At 38.3% G+C, this 24,912-nt stretch overlaps 1 protein-coding gene across 4 annotated transcripts in view; it reads right to left on the bottom strand.

Moving 5' to 3' along the window:
* Positions 1–24,387, bottom strand: part of LOC125694320 (leucine zipper protein 2-like) — a 140,173-nt gene extending 115,786 nt beyond the window's left edge. Inside the window, exon 1 of one of the 4 annotated variants that reach the window (XM_048947320.1) lies at positions 24,073–24,387. In XM_048947320.1, coding sequence (XP_048803277.1) covers positions 24,073–24,134 — 62 coding nt within the window. In that variant the 5' untranslated portion in view covers positions 24,135–24,387. The remainder of the gene's footprint in view (positions 1–24,072) is intronic. The other 3 variants (XM_048947321.1, XM_048947318.1, XM_048947319.1) reach the window with 3 other exon arrangements.
* Positions 24,388–24,912: the final 525 nt, after the last annotated feature.

Raw genomic sequence — 24,912 nt, 5'->3', positions numbered from 1 at the left:
GACACCAACACAGACTATATGGCACCAAACACCTCTGCCCACTCAGGTCAGCACTCCATGCTGTGTTGTTCCAGCCTCCTGCCCACCCCCAACGCTGAAGAGTGCCTTGGACTCTGCAAGTACTGTTCCACCAGAGTGATAACATCAGTGAGCTACTAGCACTGTTGTAGCAGCAAATCTGAAACACAGCACCATATAAGCTGCTGTGTAGGAAGTTAACTCCATTCCTATTCACACTCAGCAGAGCCTAGCCATAAATGCATACATTAGCAACTTCTCACTAGAGCAGTTCTCAAACATGAAAAAGAAAGAACCAAGTACTAAACACTAGAAGAAGATGAGAAATTCCCAAAATGATTCTTTAAACTACCTAATGCTCGTCTCACTAGCATTTATTCATACAGAAATTTTTAAATATAAAATATTTATTCTTTAAAGAGAAAACAACAGATTAGAGAAACTCCAATATATTCTCCCAGTGACACAAAAGTCAACAGAAGAAAATGTTCACAAGTGAGATTTTCTTGTGATTGTGAGAAAATCTCTCAAGGTAACCGAAGCCTCATAAGTACAGGAAGAGCCAACTCTAAGTTACACCTACTGATAGTCAACTCTTCCACTGACATTTATTCATCCACAGCAGTGACTATAAGATGTTCCTAAATACATATATTGTATCATCTCCAGACAAGCATGTATCTGATGTGGAAAAACAATGACATTGTTAAAAATCACTATGAAACAAGTACCAGTCCCTTGCTGGGGTATTATCCATCAACACTCACATCATGATTATAGCTATCGTGGTTTGAAACAATTTGAAACACAGCAAATACTTGTATCTATTCATGAGATAGTTCAGCTGTTATTCTGTTCCTACCTGTAAAAAGGTATTCTATGATTATTCTTTATTAATACAGTTAGTTGGCTTTGTTGCATGCTCATACATGTTCTAAATTTTGCAATGTAAAATCTGTACCTTGTTACTTACTGTGTTTGATCTTCATAAAAATGAATGGATCTGTGCTGCAATTTTAAGAATCGTGGACTGCAAGAACAAAAGCAAGAACGAAAGTAAAATGCAACAAAATAATTTTCCCACCTTTCCTCATTAGCCCTCTCCAGGACTCCAGCCCATTCCAAGTCTCTTGGGATGCTTAGCAAGGCACATTCCCACAATAATAACCCACTACCTCATCCAAAACCTTCACAGTCCTGTACATTCCAATCCTCTCTCACATTTGTACACTCACACTTACATTCACTTGTACAGAAATGTAGAACGTCAAATCAGTCTCACTGACATGACTTAAGACACTTTTGATCACAGTATATGTGGCTTTGCAATTGCTGTTAGGAAAAAATTCTCCCAACTGCTTCACCTGTCAGTTCAAGGGGCTGCAGAGAATAATAGACAAAAAGAAAAAATGCAGATGTCATTTCCTTAATTGCACTAAAGCTGTTGCATGTGACTAAATTCACCAAGAACAGACACAGAAGTCTTTGCTAATGATGCAAACAGAAAGTCAATTTTTAGAGTCATTTATCATTCACTAATCTTCCTTGAAGTTGGTGTTTTCCAGTAGATAAAACCAAGCAAATTGGTATCAGATCATTTAAGTCCACACTTGAATAGAAAACAACAAAGCGATTCATGCAGTTCTTTCAATGGTGACTATATATTTCTACTGAACAAATATGACTTGTTGGTCTAATGACATTTTAGTCAAGAAAATAAATTTTCCTTTTTTTTTTTTTTTTTTTTTTTTTTTTTTTTTTTTTTTTGTTTTGTTTTGTTTCTTTCCTGGCAAAATTTAACTACAGCTCTGACATATCTGGAAAGGAAGAGATGAAAAACAGCTTCAATGTGACATTAGAAAATAACAAAGAAGTGACTCATACATATAGTACTTCTTCTATTTCCATTAGATGGACATTTATGTCATGTTTTTATATTTGCTGGAAAAGGAATTATTCTGATAATGTGAACAAAATCTTCCAATTACTTGCACTGCACACTGTAATTGAAAAGATAATTAGCTGCCACGAAAGATCATTAACCATACACCATATCCACAACTGAAGCTCCTGATTAATGCTGAAAACAAGAGAAAGCAGGTCGGAAACACTCATATAAATTTCATAGTATCCACAGTATTTTGCTTTTGTCACAGATTAAAGTAGTACAAGCTGTTTAACTAAACTTGAAAGCATCTTTCTGACTGCTGGCTAGTTTGCTGAGATATATTCGTATTAAAATCAACGAGGTGAGTGGGTGAATTAAAAACTACTGAATTCCCGATATTAAAAGGCAAACTCTTCCATGGTGAACTCACTTAAGAGGCCTACCCTCTCCTCATCACTGCATAAATTCTGGGCAGGTTAAATGCATAGCATAAATACTAGCTTGACAGGTTTGTGGGTGTATTTTTTCTTCAATCTATACCATTATTGAAAAAAGTGTGCATATAGATTGTATATATTTGATTACCACATCTGTGGACTTCATTAGCATGCTGTCATTTGGTTGGTTTGTTCACCTTTGAAACTAGGTGAACTTCTTTCATCTAATAGTTATTTCCAAATTAGATGTACCATTTTTTTTCTTTTTAATAGCTTCATAAAGTGTTTATAGCCAAACTATGATATCGTAGATGTTATCCATATATAAAGACTAAAATGAATTTTCTATTTCTAGCAGATATGTATCATGTCATACAGGCTATACTACAGAACGCTAACTCTTTGGCTTACTTTCCAACTATGTAATTAAAGACAAAATCATTCTAAAGGAACACTTCACAAACATATTTCATGCCAATGTACAGCATACAGAATTACATGAGATATGGGAGCTCCTGACCTCGCCTCACACATTTAGTTTCCGCAGAGGTTTAAATATAGGCTTAATGAATTAAAAGGTATAGAGAAAGAAAGTACTTCCCACCATCCTTCTTCTGTCCGAAAACTGAGGGACAAAGCAGCCACATTTGCCTACAGTCTCTTCTTGAAAAGAAGATGTTAAATCCAGTACACATTTTCAGTAGAAGATGGCTCTGATAAGTCTGGAAACAAGCTATGGATTACTATATAGTACAAACAGAATGGAAAAAAAAAGAGCAGAAAAAAGTCTCCTTAACTGCAAAAAGATATTTCTCCATAAAATTAAAAATAGATCTCTATTCACATTTTTGCATATTTGATCTCTGCCTGCTTGGAGACTAGATACAATTAGTAGCCAAATTACAACAACTGGACTTAAAAGAATGACTATTTCTCTTGGTGCCATCACCTTCAGAAATCATCACTTAAGCTAGATATTACAGAAGACATTAAGGGTCTCTTTGAGCTAAGTCTAACTTCTGCTTGTAGCAGCTCACAGTACAAGTACAACCCTTTTTTGGGGGGCAGTAGAATGGTACTCTGAATTAGACATGCTCACAACTGAAAGCTAAACTCATACCTCACATCAGGGTTTAACAAGGCTAATGGAACTTTTTAACATCATTTGCACCCAAGGGTACCACGGCTGTTGAACTTCAGATAGCAATAATCTCCACAGAAGTGGATGCAAGCATTCCTCAGCTTTAACTCTGCTACTGTAACCATTTCCTGCATTAATGCTCTTAAGTGCAATAAAACCTGCATTTTAAATTTCCTTATGACTTGCAACAGAGTGCAGCTAAGCATTCATTTGCGTAGCTGTACTTAACATCTTAACTAGTTGCTTCCTTTTTGCATTAATATTAAACGTAACTGTACCTTACTGTTTCTGGAAGCACATTAAAGGACATATTTATTCAAGTACTTCCATAGAGATTACTTAAATCTAAGATATGAACTCTGTGGAACATGTAGACATTAATTCATAATGGCAAAATCAATTGAATGGTATAATTTTACTGTCTGAAATGTAACTTAACCACATAAGAAAGCTGAAATTTAGTGTTGTCTTCAGTAAAATTGGAAACAAGGTTTTGTGTTGCTATTACTCAAATGTTGTCAGGAGAAATTCATCCTATAACTGTTTACAGATAGCACCTGATACTATGAACAAGTAGTGATTTTGGTAAATGGCGTAGTTTCATTCTGATTTCAAGTCATAACAATGTTCAGTGTATAAAACACAGAAACTAAGTATTACTTTCAAAGCATGGTTCCGTTATTTTTATCATTTCCACTTACACATCAGTGAAGGCTTATAGATGCCTACAGATCTCTCTAAAAATTAACCTGACAAATTCAAACATTATCATTTATTGCTGCTTTCAAGCTTTCCTTCCCTGTTTACTTATTTTTTTCAGAAAAAATATTGTGTCCATCATTATCGAGTAAATACAAAACAAAAAGGAAACAATTCATGAAGATCTAAAAGTTGTACCAATGCTATAGTTAAAGATAATATAACCTTTACAATAACAGCATAAGCTTCAGAGCTTAAAGATGCATAAAATCTAAAGCACCTTACTTCAGAAGTACAAACAAGTCATTTTTAACAAACTAAGATAGTACAGCTATGGTCAATAGAGGATCAGGTCTCACTTTTTCTATCCAATTTCTACTTCTCCATTACATAATTGCTTAAGAAATCTCTCAACAGAAATTATCATACATTTTCTTCTATAAAGTGCCAGAAAGAATTCATGAAAAGACACCACAAATTCATTATTTAATGAAATGGTGAATTTTTGAAAGTCAAGTACAGTGACTCAACAAGAGTAGAATTTGTGAAGATACCCTTGTCAAGTCTTAGCAATACTTAACTATCAAAAGAAATGAAAGAAATATGATTTTAACCTAAAAATCTCTAAGACAGTTTTGAGATCATGGAAGCAGAAACTAATATATTACTAGCCTGTACAAATGTCCTCAGGTTGTACCAGGGGAGATTTAGGCTGGACATTAGGAAATACTACTTCTCTGAAAGAGTGGTCAGGCACTGAAATGGATGCCCAGGGAGGCAGTGGAGTCATCAACCCTGAAGGTGTTCAAGGAATGTTTAGATGATGTGTTGATGGACATGGTTAGTGAGAACTATAGGTAATAGATGGATGGTTGAACAGGATGATCCTGTAGGTCTTCTCCAACCTTGGGGATTCTTTGACTTTATACCAGCTAAATAAAAATAATTATGCAATTACTGTTCAGAACAGAATTGTGTCTAGCATAATAGTTTTGATCATGAAAATTACACGCATAAACTAAAATTTCTTCAAGTTCCAAGTGATGAGGTGCAGAAAACTTGAACAACATCACTATAAATTAAATAATGACTAATTGTTTCCTCTGGAAGCAATTTACCACTTTTAATTAAAGAATTCAACAGTGGCATACTAATACCAAATTTAATCAGAAACTGAGTTTTCAATAAAAGATCTTGCACATTAGCATTTTATGAAGGAACAAACTTATTTCAATTCAGTAATTTCAACAGGAAGTTACAGGAATTAACTAGTGAACAATCAAACATTTATGACTGGTTAGAAGAGGCTGAATTTTGTCCCTTCTGTTTATTCTAGCAGGATGTAAGTCACTGTATATTATTACGCTTCACCTTCCCACTGAACCTCTAAAAAGAAATGCTTCAAGAGACAGAAGTTCTTGAAACAATCCATTCCTTGTAACATCTCACTCATGCAGGCATTACTTGACAGCACTGCCGACTGTTGGAAGTAACATCAAGTGGAAACTTCCCCAAAGATGTGGGATTTCCGGGTTTGGCTCAAAGACCACTTAAAACTGCTCCCCATTTAATTTCTGTGGATCATATCTGCCTAATATTTTTTCTTCCAGAAGGCCTTTTTGTTTGTTTGTTTGTTTGTTTGTTTGTTTTTTCTCCTCTCCATCCAGACAATGTTCTATAGCAATGACAAGCATGTTTCAGGTCTGGTATTTCAATCCCTCTGTAAAAAAGGGAGGAGATGGCTCTTCAGTCATTGTACTTGAAAACAGCAAGGCTTTCATAGTCATTCATTATTTGAATTAAGAGAAATGTATTCACGTTTCAGTTCTTCCTCCATTTCTGTAAATCTTCCTACAGTTTTATGGTCAATCTTAAAGGAAACTCCAATACTATAGCTCAGTCTGTTATAAGCCCATTGTTCCTGTTTCTGTCAAGCACTGTTCATCTTTATCCTTAACTATTTATCAGCTCCTCCACAAGTTCTACTGTTCTTTCTCTTTTACCTGTTTGAAAGAGCAATTCCACTGCAGGATGACAGCTGCATTTCTACAAGCAAGGTTTTCAGCAGCAATTCCTTCTCCAAGCAGCAGCCGAGCAAACCTTTCACACTCACCTGCCAGTACCTCCAAATGCACAGGCGACAGACACGCTGCTTCCCTTCAGAGCTGCACAAATCATCAAGCTAAAGATGCAGAAGAACAAGACACATCCATTTGCAGCACCATTGTCTCAGTTGTGCTTCATTTATCAAACACAACTTGGTAAATGAACTATTTATTTGTTCTTCAGCATTTATTTGTTCTTCAACAAGTGCTTGTTCTTCAACTTGTGCTTCAGTCCATAAAGAAATTAAAATCCATAGTTACAGTCTCATTTTCAGAGAACAAAATGTTTATTAGCTCTTTCTCTCTCACTGTGGTGTCCAGTATATGTCAGTCATCCCATGAAACCGTTTGAATCTTTTCTGACACTAATATTTTGGACATCACTGAATATCACAGCACTGAAATAGATAAATGGGATTTCAAGCTCAGTCCTTGTCACTCCATTACGAGCCTTCTATGTCCTCAATTTGACCTCATTTTCTGTCTCTGCTCCTTTCATCCGATAATGAAAGCTGGAATAGCTGGTATTTCAACTCAGTTCCCCAGATATATCGTAGTCATGTAATACAGTTCTTTTCCATAGCTTTCCAAGACCCACAGACTTGAAACGTATGACAGCAGTGCCTGGCATTTATCAAGAATAATTCTGACAAGTTAACTATTTTTTTCTGGATTGAGAATTTAAGGCCCTTAATTAACATAAGCATGTAAAAGGAAAAGGAGAACATCATTCACAAAAGTAGGCTTAGTTACCATAGTGTGCCTAAACTTAGAGTCCACTCTTAATTAGCACTAATTTCCTTAGTGAAAGACAGTGGGTGATAGAAAAGAGATGTATTAAATGGTGCTATACCCCACATAAACACATGATTTTCTCTTCTCCACCTCCATATCTTCTTGGCTCTGGGGAGACCTCATTGTGGCTTTTGAATACTTGAAAGGAGCATATAAACAGGAAGGGGAACAGCTGTTTGCAAAGGTGGATAGTGATAGGACAAGGGGGAATGGTCTTAAAATGAGACAGGGGAGGTTTAGGTTAGATATAAGGAGGAAGTTTTTCATTCAGAAAGCAGTGACAAACAGGAGCAGGTTGCCCAAGGAGGTTGTGGATGCCCCATTCCTGGAGGCATTCAAGGCCAGGTTGAATGTGGCTCTGGGCAGCCTGGTCTGGTGGTTGGTGACCCTGCACATACCTGGGGGTTGAAACTGGATGAGCATTGTGGTCCTTTTCAACCCAGGCCATTCTATGATTCTAGGATTGTGCTTGCTACAGAACAAATAAGGAAGATTTCGAAAGGAGCTCTGCAGGTGAGTAAGAAGGAAAGCATTGGATTGTTAAGCATCACACAAAGGCAATACAGTCCAAAACAGCTGAAAGCTGCACAAAGGCTGCACACATTTCCATAGGAAGAGTCTGGAGAGAGCCCTGATCCATACAATGCAGTTTTCCCAAAGGGGCTAGCTTATGTTTGGAAACAAGTCATCATGTAACATTATTTTTCACCGCATTAAACAGGGGCTGCTCTTAAACAGCTTAGCTAAGAATCCAGTCTTAAATACTGATTTGAAACAAAATATAGCAAGTGCTCATTGAACTGGTAAAGATACAACATTCACAATTAAAAGACATCTCCATTTGGTGCATGGCCAGATTCATAGCAGGCATAAAGCTGCAGATGCCAGCTGACGATCTGAGCTAGTTCCATCCAAAACACAGCACTGCATTTCTTTGAATACTGGAAGTGCCTACAGTAATTCTCACATTGTTTTCTTCTTTTCTTGGTGGCATGGATCCAGCCACAGTTTCAGCACTAAATTAACCAGATTCTGTTTTGAACAGAGCTGTCCTTCAGCCATGATGGACAGCTCTTCCTGTCAACGTGCAATGTCCAATTACTTACAGAAATGCAGTTTATTCTTTTGAGCCCCCTACTGAATTATCAGATAAACTGAAGTACAGCTTATGTGATGCCATATTTTTCACTTTTGCAGATCAAGAGGCACATTGTCCCAGCACTCATCAAATTACCAGCAATCAAGTACATATTCTGTCAATTGCCATTTGCACTACCAATGCTGAGCAGAGAACTAACAATATCCCATGAACCACTCGCAGTAGCAAACATTAAGAAAAGCAAAGGAAGACAATTTCTATGTCAAATAATGGCTTAAAATATCCAAATGACAAACAAACTAGAACGGTTATCAATGTATCTGTGACATTGTGGATTTGATAAACATTTCACAATTACTACAGTACATCATCCATTCCCCACCTATACGGAACAAACATTTAAAACTGTCAGAGAAGTCATTAAGAAAATAAAATCCCTACAAATTCAAAAGCAGAATGCCTTGTATGTCATTCAATTAGATGTCTCCCTGAAGGATAAACAGAAGTTTAGATTGCTCAGAATATCTAAGACTTATTGTTGGAACAGTGGAACATGGGGTTAATCTCTGCAGTTTTTGTTTATATGTGAAGAGAGAAAAGCCAAAAAGTTGGCTCCTGTAACACAAGCCAACAGTCACTCTGATTTGCATCAACAGTCTGCCTTGTCTCCTTATATTCCCAAATTTAGGTAAAGAAAGATGAACTTTTTCTATATGTCCTGAACATACAGAATTCTCCATTCACAATCTTTGAATGCTGCTGATTCTGTCCTTGCTGAACTAGTTACCAGTTTCTGATCCTCTTTCTTCACATAGATGCTGTGAGGATCCCACTGAGTCATGGAGATCCAGTGGATAGTACACAGTGACTGCAAAGGTGTTAAATGAGCTCTTTTTCCTAGCCATTACCAAAAAAATGATCAAATAATTGATTTAAAGCTACAGTGTGTAGTACTCTGGTGGAATCTGCAAGGCCATTTAATATTCCCAAGGACTACTTGTTACCTGAACAGGGTAAACTTCCATGAAGACTGCCAAACCATCAGGGTCTTTATAAAGCTAAGATATTTTAGCAGCCCATGATCTTCCCTTGTTGGGACAGAACCACTTACAAATTTCTTGCTCTTTCTTATGATGGAGAAACTTCAAGGTAGTTTGAAATCAGGTACTTACACTTTCAGCCTTATATATACTGCAAGAGAGGTAGGTACTGTACATGCTTGGAGTGGTTTCTGCATGAAGACGATTTCTATTCAGAATTGCAGAAATAGTTATTCAAGCCCTAAGTGGGTAAAGAACTACTACTAGTACTACAAGTTTTTTTTATCCCAAATGAGATGGTAGTGATAGAAATAATGCCAAAAAAAAATCCACACCATTTTTTTTTAAATGATGTCAGAATTTTTTCTGTCTTTTCTAATGAAACTAAGATTTATATTGTCATTTCCATTATGGTTTTGGAGAAAGAAAATAAAGAAAATAAAAGAAAGCAGATAAATGTCTTCCCACTTCTCTCCTTCTCACAAAGAAAAAAAATGAACCGTAATACAGAGTGATGCTGGAAAGCATCAAAGTAATGGCTGTTAAAGAACACTGTTCTTGGCTCTAGCCACTTGTCTTGCAAACGTTAGCATTATTATTGCTTGATACAAGTCTGTGATTGATAGCTTCTAATCCTAGTGCTTTCTCTAAGAATATACCCTAATCACTGACTGTAAGATTCCACCGCTTTTTTTTCCCTTTGGTTTCCTTTGAAGAACAACATACTGCAACACTGGTCAAAAGGCTAAAGCACTAGAAGCAGAAAAAATCATTTCAGCACCACAGGGTGTTGCTAAATCCTCAGTCATTGTATGTCAGTATAAATACAGAAAATATACTGCTGAGTAAGCACTGAAATCTGTGGTTTCCAGAGTTACCTTTTCAGGAATGCTAGACTTGTGCCATTATGGCAGTAGCTAATAGCATTATCAACATAACAGCTTTCTGTAGATACTCTGCATTTCAACAGAATATTTATTTTTTACACAGAAGTGTAAATTTCTTCAGCTGAAAGACTGTGAAAGTATACATTAGCATAATAATTGGAGATAAGTCTATTTTCCAGAAACCATGCTTGTTTCCAGTATAACTTCTTGCCTCAGAAGGAATTAGAATACACAAGAATTAAAACATAATGTTGTCTGGAGAAATCATTTGATGTTTCTGTTTGCAAAAGTCATATCCAAATGTGATGCCTTAGCTGAAAAAACAAACAAACAAACAACAACAAAACAAATGATGCAGCTTCTCTGAAGCACTTAATTGCTTACAAGGAGAAGTATGCATGTCTAATTCAAGTCATTGAGAAGAAATAGCCAATAATCAGTCCTTCTACAAACTGTGGACACATAATGATCTGTGAAACCCTTTACATGCAGATACACGTTACACATATTTATGCATTTCCCTCGAGCAAAAGATCTCACAATTAAAAATACACAGTAATGACATTGTATTCAAGTTTGCAATTTCAGGTTTATCTTCATCAAAACACACCATGACGTTTCATCACTCCCTTCAGATTAGAGGATTTTCCCACCACCATTCCTTCTCATTAAATTAAGAAGAAACAGGTAAGAATTCTCTCCACCTTCGTTAGCATGGGGTAAGTCATGATAGCTAAGACTCTTACACATGATGTGTAATCTGCAGAGCACTGAAAGATTTACGCATCATCATTTATTAACGTATACAGAGTATTTCTCTAAAACTTGTTAAGATTTAAAGAATTAAGTCTACACTAGTACCAGAATTTAAGTCCTGAGTAGTAACAGGGAGAGCAGAATGAGTTTCCTCCCTCCACACTCTAAAGTCTTCTAAGACAACTGTATCTCACACACAACTTACATATACAACTATATATTCACCTTTGTATAGAAAAAGCAGCACCTGGACATAGTTGGCCTTTGTTAAGATACAAATGAAGAGAGGCTCTCAAGGACTGCATCAGTACTTCAGCATTGTCATTCTTCTCGCAACACCCCTTTTAATCTAGTTCTTATAAACAGATACTAAAAACTAACAGGTTTTCCACCACCACCCCCCTGACCTCATCCAATGAGGTGTCAGAATGGTTATAGTGATTTCTCATTTATGATGTCATATAGTGAAACTTCCTGGCAGTTTTCTTGCAAGTTATGTGGTTGGGAAGGGATAGAGTTAGCTATATGTATTTGTTTATACTTCAGTCACCAACTGAACTGCTGAAAACATATATGCTTACTGCTCCAGACTCATCTCTGAATCACAGAATCACCAAGGTTGGAAAGGACCTTCAAGATCATCCAGTCCAACCCTCCCCCCTTCACCAATATTATTCACTAAATCATGTCCCTCAACACAAAATCCAAACGTTCCTTGAACACCTCCAAGGTCGGTGACTCCACACCTCCCTGGGCAGCCCATTCCAGTGTTTGACCACTCTTTTGGAAAAGTAGTATTTCCTAATGTCCACCCTAAATTTCCCCTGGCACAGCTTGAAGCCATCTCTGCAAATAGTCAGAACAACAATGAGTTCAGTACCTCTCTGAATGTTCTTCATAGGAATGGCTCAAGATTCATAAGGATCATTTCCTTTGCTGCTTGGAAAGCGTTAAGATAGATGAAATTATTTCATACAAGATATTTTAACCTTCCTTTGGTATCTACCATTCTTGTCAACTTCCCATTGTTCCACAGGATTTATGTAGTCAGACAAAAATTTCATGTTCCTGTAATAATTAAACATTACCAAGGAAGGTTTTCTACTACATAAAAAAGCATCCTTTTAATGTGTGACTTAATCAAGTTTAAGCAGTAAACACGTGATGTCCTTACAGTAAAAGGCAAATGTATAACACTATAACCCCAATTTCAGTATCAACTTCTGTCCATCATCTATTTGATGCAGATAGTTTAAGTCTTATCAAATTATATGCTATAAACCAGTGCTGTGGGGATTTGTCCCAGATGAAAGTATTTTATAATTTTAAAGCACTTTTTCCAGGTATATGCATTGTCTTGCATTTCTTCCTACCTATTTCAGAAGCTATTATGTCCTGAGTATGCATGAAAGGGGCAACAGCATATATCACATCAAACAGATAACATTAAAATGCTGTAAAAACTGGATAGGAAATTCTGCTTTAAACAGTTATTGAGCAGTTCTTCAAATGGACTTGGAAAAACCTGCTTTTCTTTCCCCTTCTAGGGGAAAGGGCTTTTCCCTTGAGCCGAAAGGGCTCCAGCTAAGGAAAGAACACATTTGAATCAGGAAGAGGAAGGTCTGAGTTAAATGTATGAAATTAAAAGACTGCTTTTGTAAGCTTTTCTGAGCCAGAGCACCTCTGTGTGCACTGAATAGCAGACAATCATTTTCCAAGTAAATAGAAAAGCAACCACAGAGAAATCTCTATTCACTGTCTACACAGTTGAGTGTATTTTTTTCTATCATAGTGTACAAATATAGAGATTTCACAGCAAGCGTTTTCTAAGACTGAGTTGTTCACCAAGTTAAATAGTACAGGCTGCACTTATTGCCCAGTTAGAGACACTTAATGAAGATAACACAAAGAAAGCATAAGTACACTGAGAATTCTGAGAGCCCTCTTGCCCCACTGTCATGGGGCACCATGGTAATGAGAGCATTTTCCAAGCCTTAACCTCAACATTTAGCCAAATAACCTAATTTTTCAACTCCCAGCAAAACCAAGAAAGCTGCAAAGCTAGACTTTCTGAAAGAGGTCAGAATGGATTTCTAACAATCATGACTATTTGGTATCCCAGATATAACTCAGCAGCTGAATACCAGTCCCATTTTCAAGTGTATAGCTTCCATTTAATGTTCAGATTTTTACATGCAGCCATTATGCTGTCCCCATTTGAAATTCAAAAGGCACCAAGATTTGACTAATTCAGCATATTTAAAGAAAGAAAATCCAGTGCAGATTATATGTATTAAGTCTTTCTGAAACGTCTAGTCCCTTGGCAAAAGTTGGCTCCTTTCACATGAAATGAAGAAAACAAAAAAGCCACAGTGAGTATTTTCATGAGAGAACATGCCAGGAACTCATACACACTGCAGGTAAACCTACAGCAGCGCTGATGGACTGAACCATTCACTACTTGACAGTTAGAAGACAATGATTATTTTGGGTACTTGGGCATACAAGATGAGAATTAATCCTGAACTGATCAGTTTCAGCAAAGCAGCTCAAAGGTTCAGCTATTTCAGAACGCAGGTGTTTGCTGTGCACCCTGACTGATCTTCATCCTATCCTGAAAATTATTATTTCTTAAGATAAGGTGTAAGTGAGGTAATGAGTAAAACTGATTTTATTTCTCCATTAAAAAACATTTGTGATGACAGACATTCTCTCTTTGCATACTGAGCACACATTTCACTTTGCTGCATCAGCAGGAATAAACTTCCACAACAGCCAATCTGATGCCACCCAGAGCACATCTGCTTTCCAGAGTCTTGCCAATTCCATTTTCACACATTTTTCTTTTGTCACCTACATTTCAATAAAGTCTCACTTTCTTCTTCTTGCTTAATGCCACAGGCTAGTCTGAAAAAATAGAACGCAACTGCAAAATCATTCAAATGTGCTGAGAATGGGAAAAAAAAAACCTTACCGTAAGGCATAAATCAAGAGGCCACACTATATTACTGATTACTGTCACTCCCAGTCCTCGAATTCACCTGTTCCAAGAAAAAGTCACATTGCTCACTTCTGTTGTCATTCGCACCAACAAAGTCACAGAAGCACTTGAAAAGAAAAAAAAAATCAGATACTGTGAATTGACATACATGGTACTAGTAACCAACAACCTTTTTTTTAATGACCTATAAGGCCTAGTAATCTGTCTCATTCCCGACCCCTTTCACTATTCAACCAAGTTTTACAAAGATCTATAACAGCTCCTACAAAGATATTAAAGGTTTACACTATAGTGAGATTACAGGACTGTTGAGGGTGTGCTCAATTCCACTCTTTATGTCACTTATGAAGATGTTAAAGAACACTGGCCTGAGTAGTGACCCTGTGGGACACCATTTGTTACTGATCTCCATCCGGACATAGAGCCACTGATCACCACTATTTGGGTATGACCTCACAATCAGTTTCTCATTCATTGAACAGTCCACCAATCAAATCTGTACCTCTCCAATCTGTAGAGAAGGATATTGTGGGGTACCGTGTCAAAAGCTTCACTGAAGTCTTGACAGATTACATTAGTGGCTCTTCCCTTGTCCACTGGTACAGTTCCACCATCATAAAAAGAAATAAGGCTCCAAAGGCGTAGCAATGGTGCTTAATAGCAGTGTGATATCCTCAAAATTTCATACAGAGATGTTAGAGGAATGTTCTGCTGCAGTTCCACCTCCAACTAAAAGGGGAAAGTGGCAGTTCTGCAGTCATATGGAATTCAGTAAATGCATTCTTTTGTTTTTAACACTGCAACTTGTCTGACAGCAAGTCTGGTTTTTAATGAGCTTCCACTTTCCTACTCTGCAAATGAGGAACAAGCCCACCTATACCCCACAAGAATGTTGTGAATGTAAACTGACAAAACATTAGCATTCAGACAAATAGAAGCATGCAAATGGCTGGAATAATTAACAATGTGGGTAAAATACAGCATCTGGCAGCATGCTGGCCTTATCAGCACGTGGAGACAGAACACATGAGGAATGTGACGTTTTCCTGTGCTGTTTTCCATAGATTCTGTCAATCAACACTAGCGAATAAGATATTGAGCAATTCCACAGACTTATTTCTTCAGCTCAAAAATCCTAGACATTAATTTCTCTTGTGACTCAAGAACAGTATGTTTCAGCAAACAGAGCAGAGATTCAGCAGTGTTTCTTTTAGTGCTCCCTTTAATATGCAGTGAGGATTAATAAGCGTGGGAGAGAAATGACGTACAGCAAGAAGATGGGTGAGTAACAGCATAAGACAACGAGTACAATTTAGACACTATTTGAAGCAATGTCACATTTTCCAATTTATTCCTCAACATTTCTAAAAGATGCTTGCCACTCCTGTAAGTTTGAAATAGCAAATATAACAAATATAACATTTTAAGCCTTGGCACAATACTGAGATTGAAGGATAGTCTGAAATACCTTAATTCTTTTTGGCAAAAACATCACTTGTCTTCCATTCAGAAAATACTTACAGACCTTACAAGACAGCCAGTGAGCAAAACCAGACAACGAGGAGAAACTCTTTCTGACAAGTTGCATAAATGAGATTTATTTGTCTGCAGATTGGTATATCATAAGGATCACTGTCTGGGAACAGGTTTCTGTTAAGCATAGAAGCAATATGAAATGTATTTTTGTAGAAGGAGGGATTTCAACTTTGCTTTGATATCTGGATATAAATCCCTTCAGACCCTCTGTACGCCCGACTCCAGAATCCCAGGGGTCGGCCTCGGGTCTCTCCTGAGGCTCTTTGCCACAAACTCCAAGTGGGACCGTTCTCTCCAGCAGCAGTATAGAGGATGTTCTTTATACCCTGTCCAGTTTGTACTGGCCCTAGGGCCACAGCACGGGCTATCTCCTGTTTAATCTGTTCAAAAGCCTGCTGCTGCTCAGGGCCCCATGTAAACTCATTTCTCATTCGCGTCACATAATGAAGGGGGCTTACAATGAGGCTGTAGTTTGGAACATGCATTCTCCAAAAGCCCACTGCACCCAGAAAAGATTGTGTCTCTCTTTTGCTAGTGGGTGGAGACATAGCAGTGATTTTGTCGATCACATCTGTCGGGATGTGACGACGGCCATCTTGCCACTTTATACCTAGGAACTGAATTTCCTGGGCAAGGTCCTTTCACTTTGCTTCGCTTAATAGCAAAACCAGCACTCAGAAGAATTTGGATCATTCGCTCTCGTTTTGTAAAGACTTCTTCTGCTGTATCGCCCCACACAATGATGTCATCAATGTACTACTTACAGTAGTAAGTGCTCAGGAGCACTGCCCTGTTCCAATACAGTTTGGATCAACCCATGGCAAATGGTCGGGCTATGTTTCCACCCCTGGGGCAAACGGACTTAGCTGAACTAATAAATAAGAAAAAGTGTCAATTACAATTTCCCTGAAAACAAAAAAGACATTAGAAATTTCAAAAGCATCTCCACTGCTAGTGTCCTGAGCAGAAATGCATTACACATAGCATAACAACCAGAAGTCCAACCATTATATTACATTTTTAAGACTGAATTCTAGAAAACCTTGAGATTTAACTGATATTGCATGGAACTTAAAAATTCTATCCGAAGTTAGATCAAATGTAAAATAAGTTACTCCTGAAGGGTATAGTTTTTGTGTTTTATTTTGTTTTCTTTGTTTGTTTGTGTTTTGTTTTGTTTGTGTTTTTTTTTTTTTTCAAGAATAATTCTTTCTTCTACTCCCCTTTTTTTTTTTTTTCTTTTTTTTTAATATAACATAAATACCTCAAAACAATTTATTTTATAGTATTTCTGACCAAACAGAGACAGGCTATCTGGAGTTCTAATTTAGGTCGATGGCTTACATTTGTAGAGTACTTTGCTAGGTTATCTTCTTGTTTGAAATAAAATGTTTAAAGCATAACAATTCCAGAGTTATTATTCTTCATCATCACCATCAGAGCATATAATCTCATAAAAAACTATAAGTTTTGACCAGAATCTACTACTTTTCTACCCTTTCACTTTGAGTGGGAAACAGATTAAATTTGTGGTTGTCCCACTGTAAACAAATTGCAACCATAGGGAAGTAAACGTTCTGCATAAGACTGACATTAAGAATATATCTATCTACATAGTAAACTGTAGTGCAAGCAAAGGCTTTCTCTGATCAGCCTTAAGCAAACTCATTCTGATGCCCAGAAGTCTGGCCCTAACAGGTTCTCCTTTACTTTTGTCTGAAAGATGGATGTGCCCCATCTACTTGTTTGAAAACTATCTTTAACACCTCTGCACTAAATCACAAGCCCAGTGGTTTCTTTTTGGTTTGATTGCTTGTTATTTTGCTGTTTTTTTATAATTTTGATGTGATTTTATTTATTTATTGGGCATTTATTTATTTTTCAAGTTTGGTGTTTTCTGTTGTTTTTTTTTCTTTTGATTTTAATAAAACCAAAGCTCAAAACTTCTCCTAGAAGAAAGAAGAGGCGTTCTTTCACTAAACAGTGAAACCACATGGTTTGCTGCTTTGGGCCCTCAACTTATGCATCAATAATAAAACTGAGCCAAATACATTCCTAGAAATAATGGAGCTATACCACAAGTAAACTCCTCTCCTTGTTTTTAAACACATCCCACAGAAAAGTGTATGCTTTCTTCAGGTACAATAAGACTGCATGTCATATGCTGAATGACACTTCTGCAAACCAAGTACTTGCAAAACGTCAACCTTCCATGCATAATCATACATGCTTGATAGAAACAAGAATAATTCTGCAGACTAGAAAACTCAGATGGCTAAAGTAAGTGTGAAAGGAATTCTGAGCAAGAGGCACAGGAGTGAGTCAACGCCCTGGCATTTCTGAAAGTATTCAAAAAGCACAATATCAAAACAGTCTTTGTTATACACCACCTTATGTGAAAATGCTAAAGTAGTCTACATCAAACTCTTTTTCCCCTCAGTTCACTAAGAGTTACGTGGAAAAGAAAGTATGTTGCTAGACCTCAGCCTAAGATCCCAGAAGGGAGGGCTGCTTTCAGCCACCTGCGCAAGGGCATATCAGTAGTGTGTTTACAGACAAGGACATCACCACAAGCAAGTCTTTCTCTTCCACCTCAAAATCTAGGAAGGGGCAGGGTTCTTTCTACTCTGTGAGGTCCCAGAAGACTGGAGGCTTGCCAATGTGACTCCCATTTATAAGAAAGGTCGTAAGGAGGATCCGGGGAACTACAGGCCTGTCAGCCTGACCTCGGTGCCAGGGAAGGTTATGGAGCAGATCGTCTTGAGGAAGATCATGCGGCATGTGCAGGGTGACCGGGGGATCAGGCCTAGCCAGCATGGGTTCATGAAGGGCAGGTCCTGTTTGACCAACCTGATCTCCTTCTATGATCTAGTGACCCATCTGGTGGATGAAGGAAAGGCTGTTGATGTGGTCTACCTAGACTTCAGCAAAGCCTTTGACACTGTCTCCCACAGCATTCTCCTGCAGAAGCTGGCAGCCAGAGGCTTGGATGGGTACACTCTTGGCTGGGTAAGGAGCTGGCTGGAGGGCCGGGCACAGAGAGTGGTGGTGAATGGAGTCAAATCCAGCTGGCGACCAGTCGTGAGTGGTGTTCCCCAGGGGTCGGTGCTGGGGCCTGTCCTCTTCAATATCTTTATTGATGACCTGGATGAGGGCATCGAGTGCACCCTCAGTAAATTTGCAGATGACACCAAATTGGCTGAAAGTGTGGATCTGCCTGGGGGTAGCGAGGCCCTACAGAGGGATCTGGACAGGCTGGAGAGCTGGGCTGGAGCCAATGGGATGAGTTTCAACAAGGCCAAATGCCGGGTCCTGCACTTCGGCCACAACAACCCCAGGCGACGCTACAGGCTTGGGGCGGTGTGGCTGGAGGACTGCGTAGAGGAAATGGACCTGGGGGTATTGATTGATGCTCGGCTGAACATGAGCCGACAGTGTGCCCAGGTGGCCAAGAAGGCCAATGGCATCCTGGCTTGCATCAGAAACAGTGTTGCAAGCAGGAGCAGAGAGGTGATTGTTCCCCTATATTCAGCACTCGTGAGGCCGCACCTCGAGTACTGTGTTCAGTTTTGGGCCCTTCACTGCAAGAAAGATATTGAGGCCCTGGAACGTGTTCAAAGGAGGGCAACAAAGCTGGTGAGGGGTCTGGAACACAGGCCATATGAGGAGAGGCTGAAGGAGCTGGGAATGTTCAGCCTGGAGAAGAGGAGGCTCAGGGGAGACCTTATTGCTCTCTATAACTTCCTGAAGGGAGGATGTAGTGAGCTGGGGGTCAGCCTCTTCTCTCGTGTCATTAGTGATAGGACCGGGGGAATGGTTTCAAGCTACGGCAGGGGAGATTCAGGCTGGACATGAGGAAGTATTACTTTTCTGAAAGGGTGGTCAGGCACTGGAATGGACTGCCCAGGGAGGTGGAGGAATCACCGACCCTGGGGGTGTTCAAGGAAAGACTGGATGTTGTGTTGAGGGACATGGTTTAGTAGGAGCTATTGGGAATAGGTGAACGGTTGGACTGGGTGATCTTTTAGGTCTTTTCCAACCTTAGTGATTCTATGATTCTATGATTCTATGACTCTCCTATCAGTCTAAGCAAAAAAGTCACTTTGAACATCTGTCCATAACCCATAGGGTGTTTAATAGAATAGAATCACAGAATCCTTAGAATTGGAAGGGACCTCCGAAGGCCAAATCCCCAATGAACAATGGGAATGAACAGGGACTCCACAGTTAGACCAGGTTGCCCACGGCCATACCCAGCCTTGCTTTGAAAATCTCCAGGGATACGGCATAGCCACATCCCTAGGAACCTGTTCCATTTTCCAAGATCAAGAGTTTAAGAACTAGAAAAAAAACAAATTGAAAACAAAAAAATCATGATTTCCTTCAACATTTCTTTCCTTTTCCATGACTTTCAGTATAGTAATGTCAAAGGCATTCACGTTTACCCATTATCGAGGCTCAGATGAAGTCCTTCAAACAATGTTACCTGAAAGATACCAGTATTCTTATGTACTTTAGAAGTTACCAAAACCAACAAATGCTTTAAAGAAAATAGCTGACATCAAACATACAGCATAGGGAAAAAGCAAGCATTTGAGTCAGGTTCTCATATCTTGTAGAGGAAGTAAGTTCCAGTTATTTACATCTCTTCCAACAATGGCAGTACAACAAACGAAAACACATACCAGCATTAAGAAACACCCGCCTACCAGAAATGGGCAGGTGTTACACTACTTTTATTCTGATAAAAAACAAAGGTAGTATTTCTTCAGAAGACACTGAATTCTATATTGCCTTCTCACATTGGTTTCGTAAGACTGTCACGCCGTTACACTATTAAGAAAAAAAACCATCAGCCATTTCACTGACATGAAAGGAATACAAATTCTGCCCTTCACAGCCCTGGTGTTTGCACAGCCATTTAGTGAGTTGCTGCTTAGTTTTATTAATATTATTATGGAAATGCATCCTATGCTTATTCTCAACTATGAAATTCTATTTGAATCCAATTTTGCATCTGGCAAATTTTAAGCGTGGACAGAAAATTCCTATCTCTTACGCACTTGTCTTAGATAAAAATACCAATTTTGCTTCACACCCAGATGCTTCTAATGAGCCAGACATTTGTCATTTGGGCAACAAAAAACATTGCTGATTTAAATACCTGATCTTCTAATTGTAATGTTTAATTAATACATAGAAAATGCTCCTTCTAGCTTAAAACAAGTAAGACTCTTTCAACAAGATAGATAATCAGTGCTGCAGATCTCAGTTACTAACAGAAATGAATAACTTCATGCAGTTATTCTCTTCCACAAATAGTATTTTTCCTAGTCAGAAGGCTTAAGCATCTGCATCCATTAAAGCACACAGACAAAATAAGATCCTTTGCCTATTATACGCTATGTGCACTTATTGAATGCTTGGTTCTGTAGAACTCGTTTCTGTAGGTGTCTTCAGTGTAGTCTGAAAAAATGAGATATACACAACCTTATATATACAATATATACAACATTACATCTGCTCAGACCAAACAGTCCAAAGAAATCTGAAAACAGACAGGGAAACACAAGCTTTAGAATAGTAATTTCAGCTTAAAAAATGTATTCTCTTTAATTTGTTTTAGGACTCCAAGCATTAATTTTTACTATTTCTATTTACTATTTCCATCCAAACAAATCATTAACTGGACAGGCAAGTATACCTCAATCTTATTACCACTTCGCAGTACAAAGAAAATTGAAATGATTAAGAATAATAACTAACTATCAAAGCCACATCAAAAGGTGTTCAAGAAACATTTAGATATTGTCCTAAGGGACATGACTTAGTGGGGAATACTTGTGGTAGGTGGAATGGTTGGACTGGATGAACTTGGAATTCGTTTCCAACCTTGATGATTCTACGATTCTATGTAAACCAAGTTTATGCAGTACAGAGAAGTGTTCATTTTAAAAACATGAACTTTCTCTAATGTAATAGACATGTGGTTCATTTATGTGGTTTAAGACCATGACAAGATATTAGTACCGTTCTGAAAACTAGAAATTAATACTGAACACAAGCTTAAGAACCATATGTTTGTCTTCTTAATAATACCATAAAGTACATCAAGATGTGTGTTAATGCAGTTCTACTCGTCAATTCATTTCTTTACAATTAGCCTTGAGGACACACTGATGTCTTCTGAAGGTATAAAACCATGACATGAGGCAAAGACAATAACATTACATAAGACAAGGAGGAAAAAACCTCAGTTGTCCACATCTGCATTAAATATTGTGTTTACTGATTTCAGCACCAATGTATTAACTAGTGGTGCTTCACTTCTCTATAAATTTAGGGGAAGGGGAAAAAAATCACCATGGAAAACTTTCTGCACCACAAGGCCTATGCTTTTCCTTTGCTAAGCAATTTCACACAGCACAATATTAGATTCTGCTTTTTGCTCACACAACTGCTCCTAAGTTCCTGTTATGTTCAGGTCTAGCTAATGCATTGACAGTATGTTCCCAAGAAATACTGACTGCTACAAACTACAGGCAATGACTTCTGCTGAAAGAGAATCATCTCCTTCCAGTAGATGGCATATTGTTAGCACTGTGTTATTTTTTTAAGCTTCTATCACATGCTGTTGAAAAATGACTCAAAGTTCTACACAAGCAGTTAAGAATCAAGTGACTGAAGGCAGCTGCTGACCAGGATGGTGCAGTACCTCCAGTCTTATAAATCACCAGAACTATAGCAGAGCATCAGTGTCCTGTGCTACAGGATGGTATCACAAAAGCAAAACTTCACAACACAAATCAGTGCTTGAGCAGAGTTTTAAGTGAACAGTTTCACACTGATAGTTTCCATCCCTCAATTAAGGATGTTTTTTGGGTTTGATACTAGAGGCCTTTTTCCCAGATTCATCTCCTGAGCACTCAATGAGTCATTTATCTCAGTTTCATAAAACCCATAACATAAGAAAAATTGAAGCAACTTCCCCCACTTCTTTTAACTACATTTTTGTGCAAACCTGTGCAAGATGCAAACTTGTTTTTGTACTGCCCTGGTACTTCCTTTCCTCTTCAACTTTGGCATAATTTAGGAAAGAATATATTACTTCTAAATGAGTAGAACTATTAATCTAAATTCACAAGTTTCGCTTGGCTGCTAGTGAATGTTTCCTTAGACTGCTTATTAAATCAGAAAGGAAACCTATTGAATCAGTCTGTTGCAATTCTCCTCTGAGTTTTATATTTCAAAGAGCATTGGAGTTGTTTATATTGACTGGCTCTATAGTTTCTAAACCACAAGCATTACAGAAAAATGAAAGTCGCATACATAACCCTATCACCTCCCTCAAAAAAAAAAAAAAAAAAAAAAAAAAAAGTGCAGGAGTGCAGAAGTAAAATAATTGAAGCATTATGATGCTCTTCACTTTCCCCTGCATTCAGATTTTACAGTTTCACAGTTCTGTGTTTGCGTATGCACTAAGAGGTGCTCCTGCCCCATCTTACTTTGAGTACCTAACAGGCACTTTCTTTTTGAAACTCCATGAACAATTAAGGCTTGAAACATGCAGGAAACAAACAAACAAATTACAGGAACAAATGCCTTATCAAGTATTTTCCTAACAAATGCACTCATCCTCCGATAATGTGCTTTATGGACTTAGAAGCTGATTCGGTACTACAGCACAGCAGAGAAACGTCATGCTTAAAATTTAGGTTAATTTTCCATCAAGCAATGGGAAGTTAAGAAGCCTGAACTGTGAGCAGTGTTATTAGGACACATTTACTCTGCACCCAGCATTAACTCTTCTTCTCTAAACTAGACAATGAGATAGAGTGTATCAGCTGTATCTTCCCCTGGCTAAACATGTTATGCCCACAGAACAGACAACATAGTAACTATAAGCAGCTGTGCAATGCACGTTATCTTATCAGAGCACTGCATTTCAGAACAGTTTACATTTTGAGTTTGCAGTAGGTTTTGTTCGTATTTTCTCATGACATGCTGTACTTGCACAGAAAGGAGTGCTGCTGGATTGCAGGAACTTTTCAATATTTCCTGGCATTGAGATAACACTACAACACCTTACCTGTATTTCACCAGAAAGATTAAGGTCTCTGGATGCAAAAGCCTGAGCTGGGATAAGACTGTTGAATTGTTTGTTTTTCTGCACTCAATAGGGGAAGACGTTAGCACATTCTCCATTTCAGCATTTTTGGCTTCATTACTTCCCATGCTATTTGAAATGTTTAGATGTGGTACTAAGAGATGTAGATTAATGGGGAAATATTGGACTGGATGATCTTGGAGGTTTTTTCCAGCAATGTTGAGTCTATGATTCTATTGCTGCATATGGAGCAATATGGACAAAACATACGGAGTTTATATTTGTTCCCTGTCCTGTTTCATCTCATGAGCTGAGGGTCAACTTACACAGCAGCAGCTCTTTAACTAACAACATACAAAACCCAGAAATAACATACAAAAGATTCAGCATGCCTCAGAGGATCAAGAGGGGGAGGGGGGAAGACAAGAATCAGACAAGATACCCATGCTTTAAACTTCCCAGCAGAAGCTGAAACCAGTGTTATTCCTACTGCAAATCCCAAGTCTAAAAGAATAAATAGCAAACAGAACAGAACTGTAAGCAAAATAGCTCTCTTTACTCACCTAGTACTGAAGACCAGTGCAGGAAAAAGAGGCAGCAAGTAATAAGCAGGGAAGAATTTCATGATGTAGCCCCTCTGTTTCGTTCTGTTCCTCACAGATCCTCTTCACAGCGTCTCCTGTCTCCTCTGCCGACTGATGGATCGACTAATGAACGGAGCTTGGAGTGGGATGTGAGCTCCAGGAGTGATGTCAGAGGCAGCGAGCTGCTGCTGCGAGCCCACAGCCTGCTCGAGGCGATCAGTCAGCGTGCTGCCTCCAGCCGCGTCCTGGAGGGTTTGGTAGTGGTGGATGGGGAGGGACGGGCAGGCAGCAGCTGGCTTTGAGGTTACGGCAGAGCAGGGCTTAGGGATTCTGCCTGGAAGAAGACAGAAACGGTAATGAAAATAATATCAGCATTATCTAATTAGAGTCTAAATTTGTTTGAAGTGAATCTATACAAGATTCACGGTACAGAGGCAATAACTGCTTGAAGGAGACATCATGTAACAAATCAGCCTGACAGACTGGATCTGGAGAGGTATCACCTCTGCACAGCAAGAATTCATAAATAACTGTCAGTTAGATATACATTCACTCCACTGCCACACCAAGTTGAAAAGTGGCAACAGTTTCCAAAATGCTATTTCAAAACAATGATATAATCTCTAAAAACCATACAACAGCAGATGCAACTCACAACTTTCAGAGCATTCTGTTTTATTATTTCATCTGATCTTACCATCGGATTTTAAAAAATACAAAGTAAAGCTCACTGTTAAAATGTTTTCATTTTAAGTATTCCTTACTCTGTCACAAGTGAAGTTTGCTGGATGGCAAATCATGCAACAATCAGAATCACCA

This window comes from Lagopus muta, chromosome 6 (assembly GCF_023343835.1).
Source record: "Lagopus muta isolate bLagMut1 chromosome 6, bLagMut1 primary, whole genome shotgun sequence".
Classification (NCBI taxonomy): Eukaryota; Metazoa; Chordata; class Aves; order Galliformes; family Phasianidae; genus Lagopus; species Lagopus muta.
Note: the sequence above shows the minus strand (reverse complement) of the source record. Positions and strands in the feature narration are given on the sequence as shown.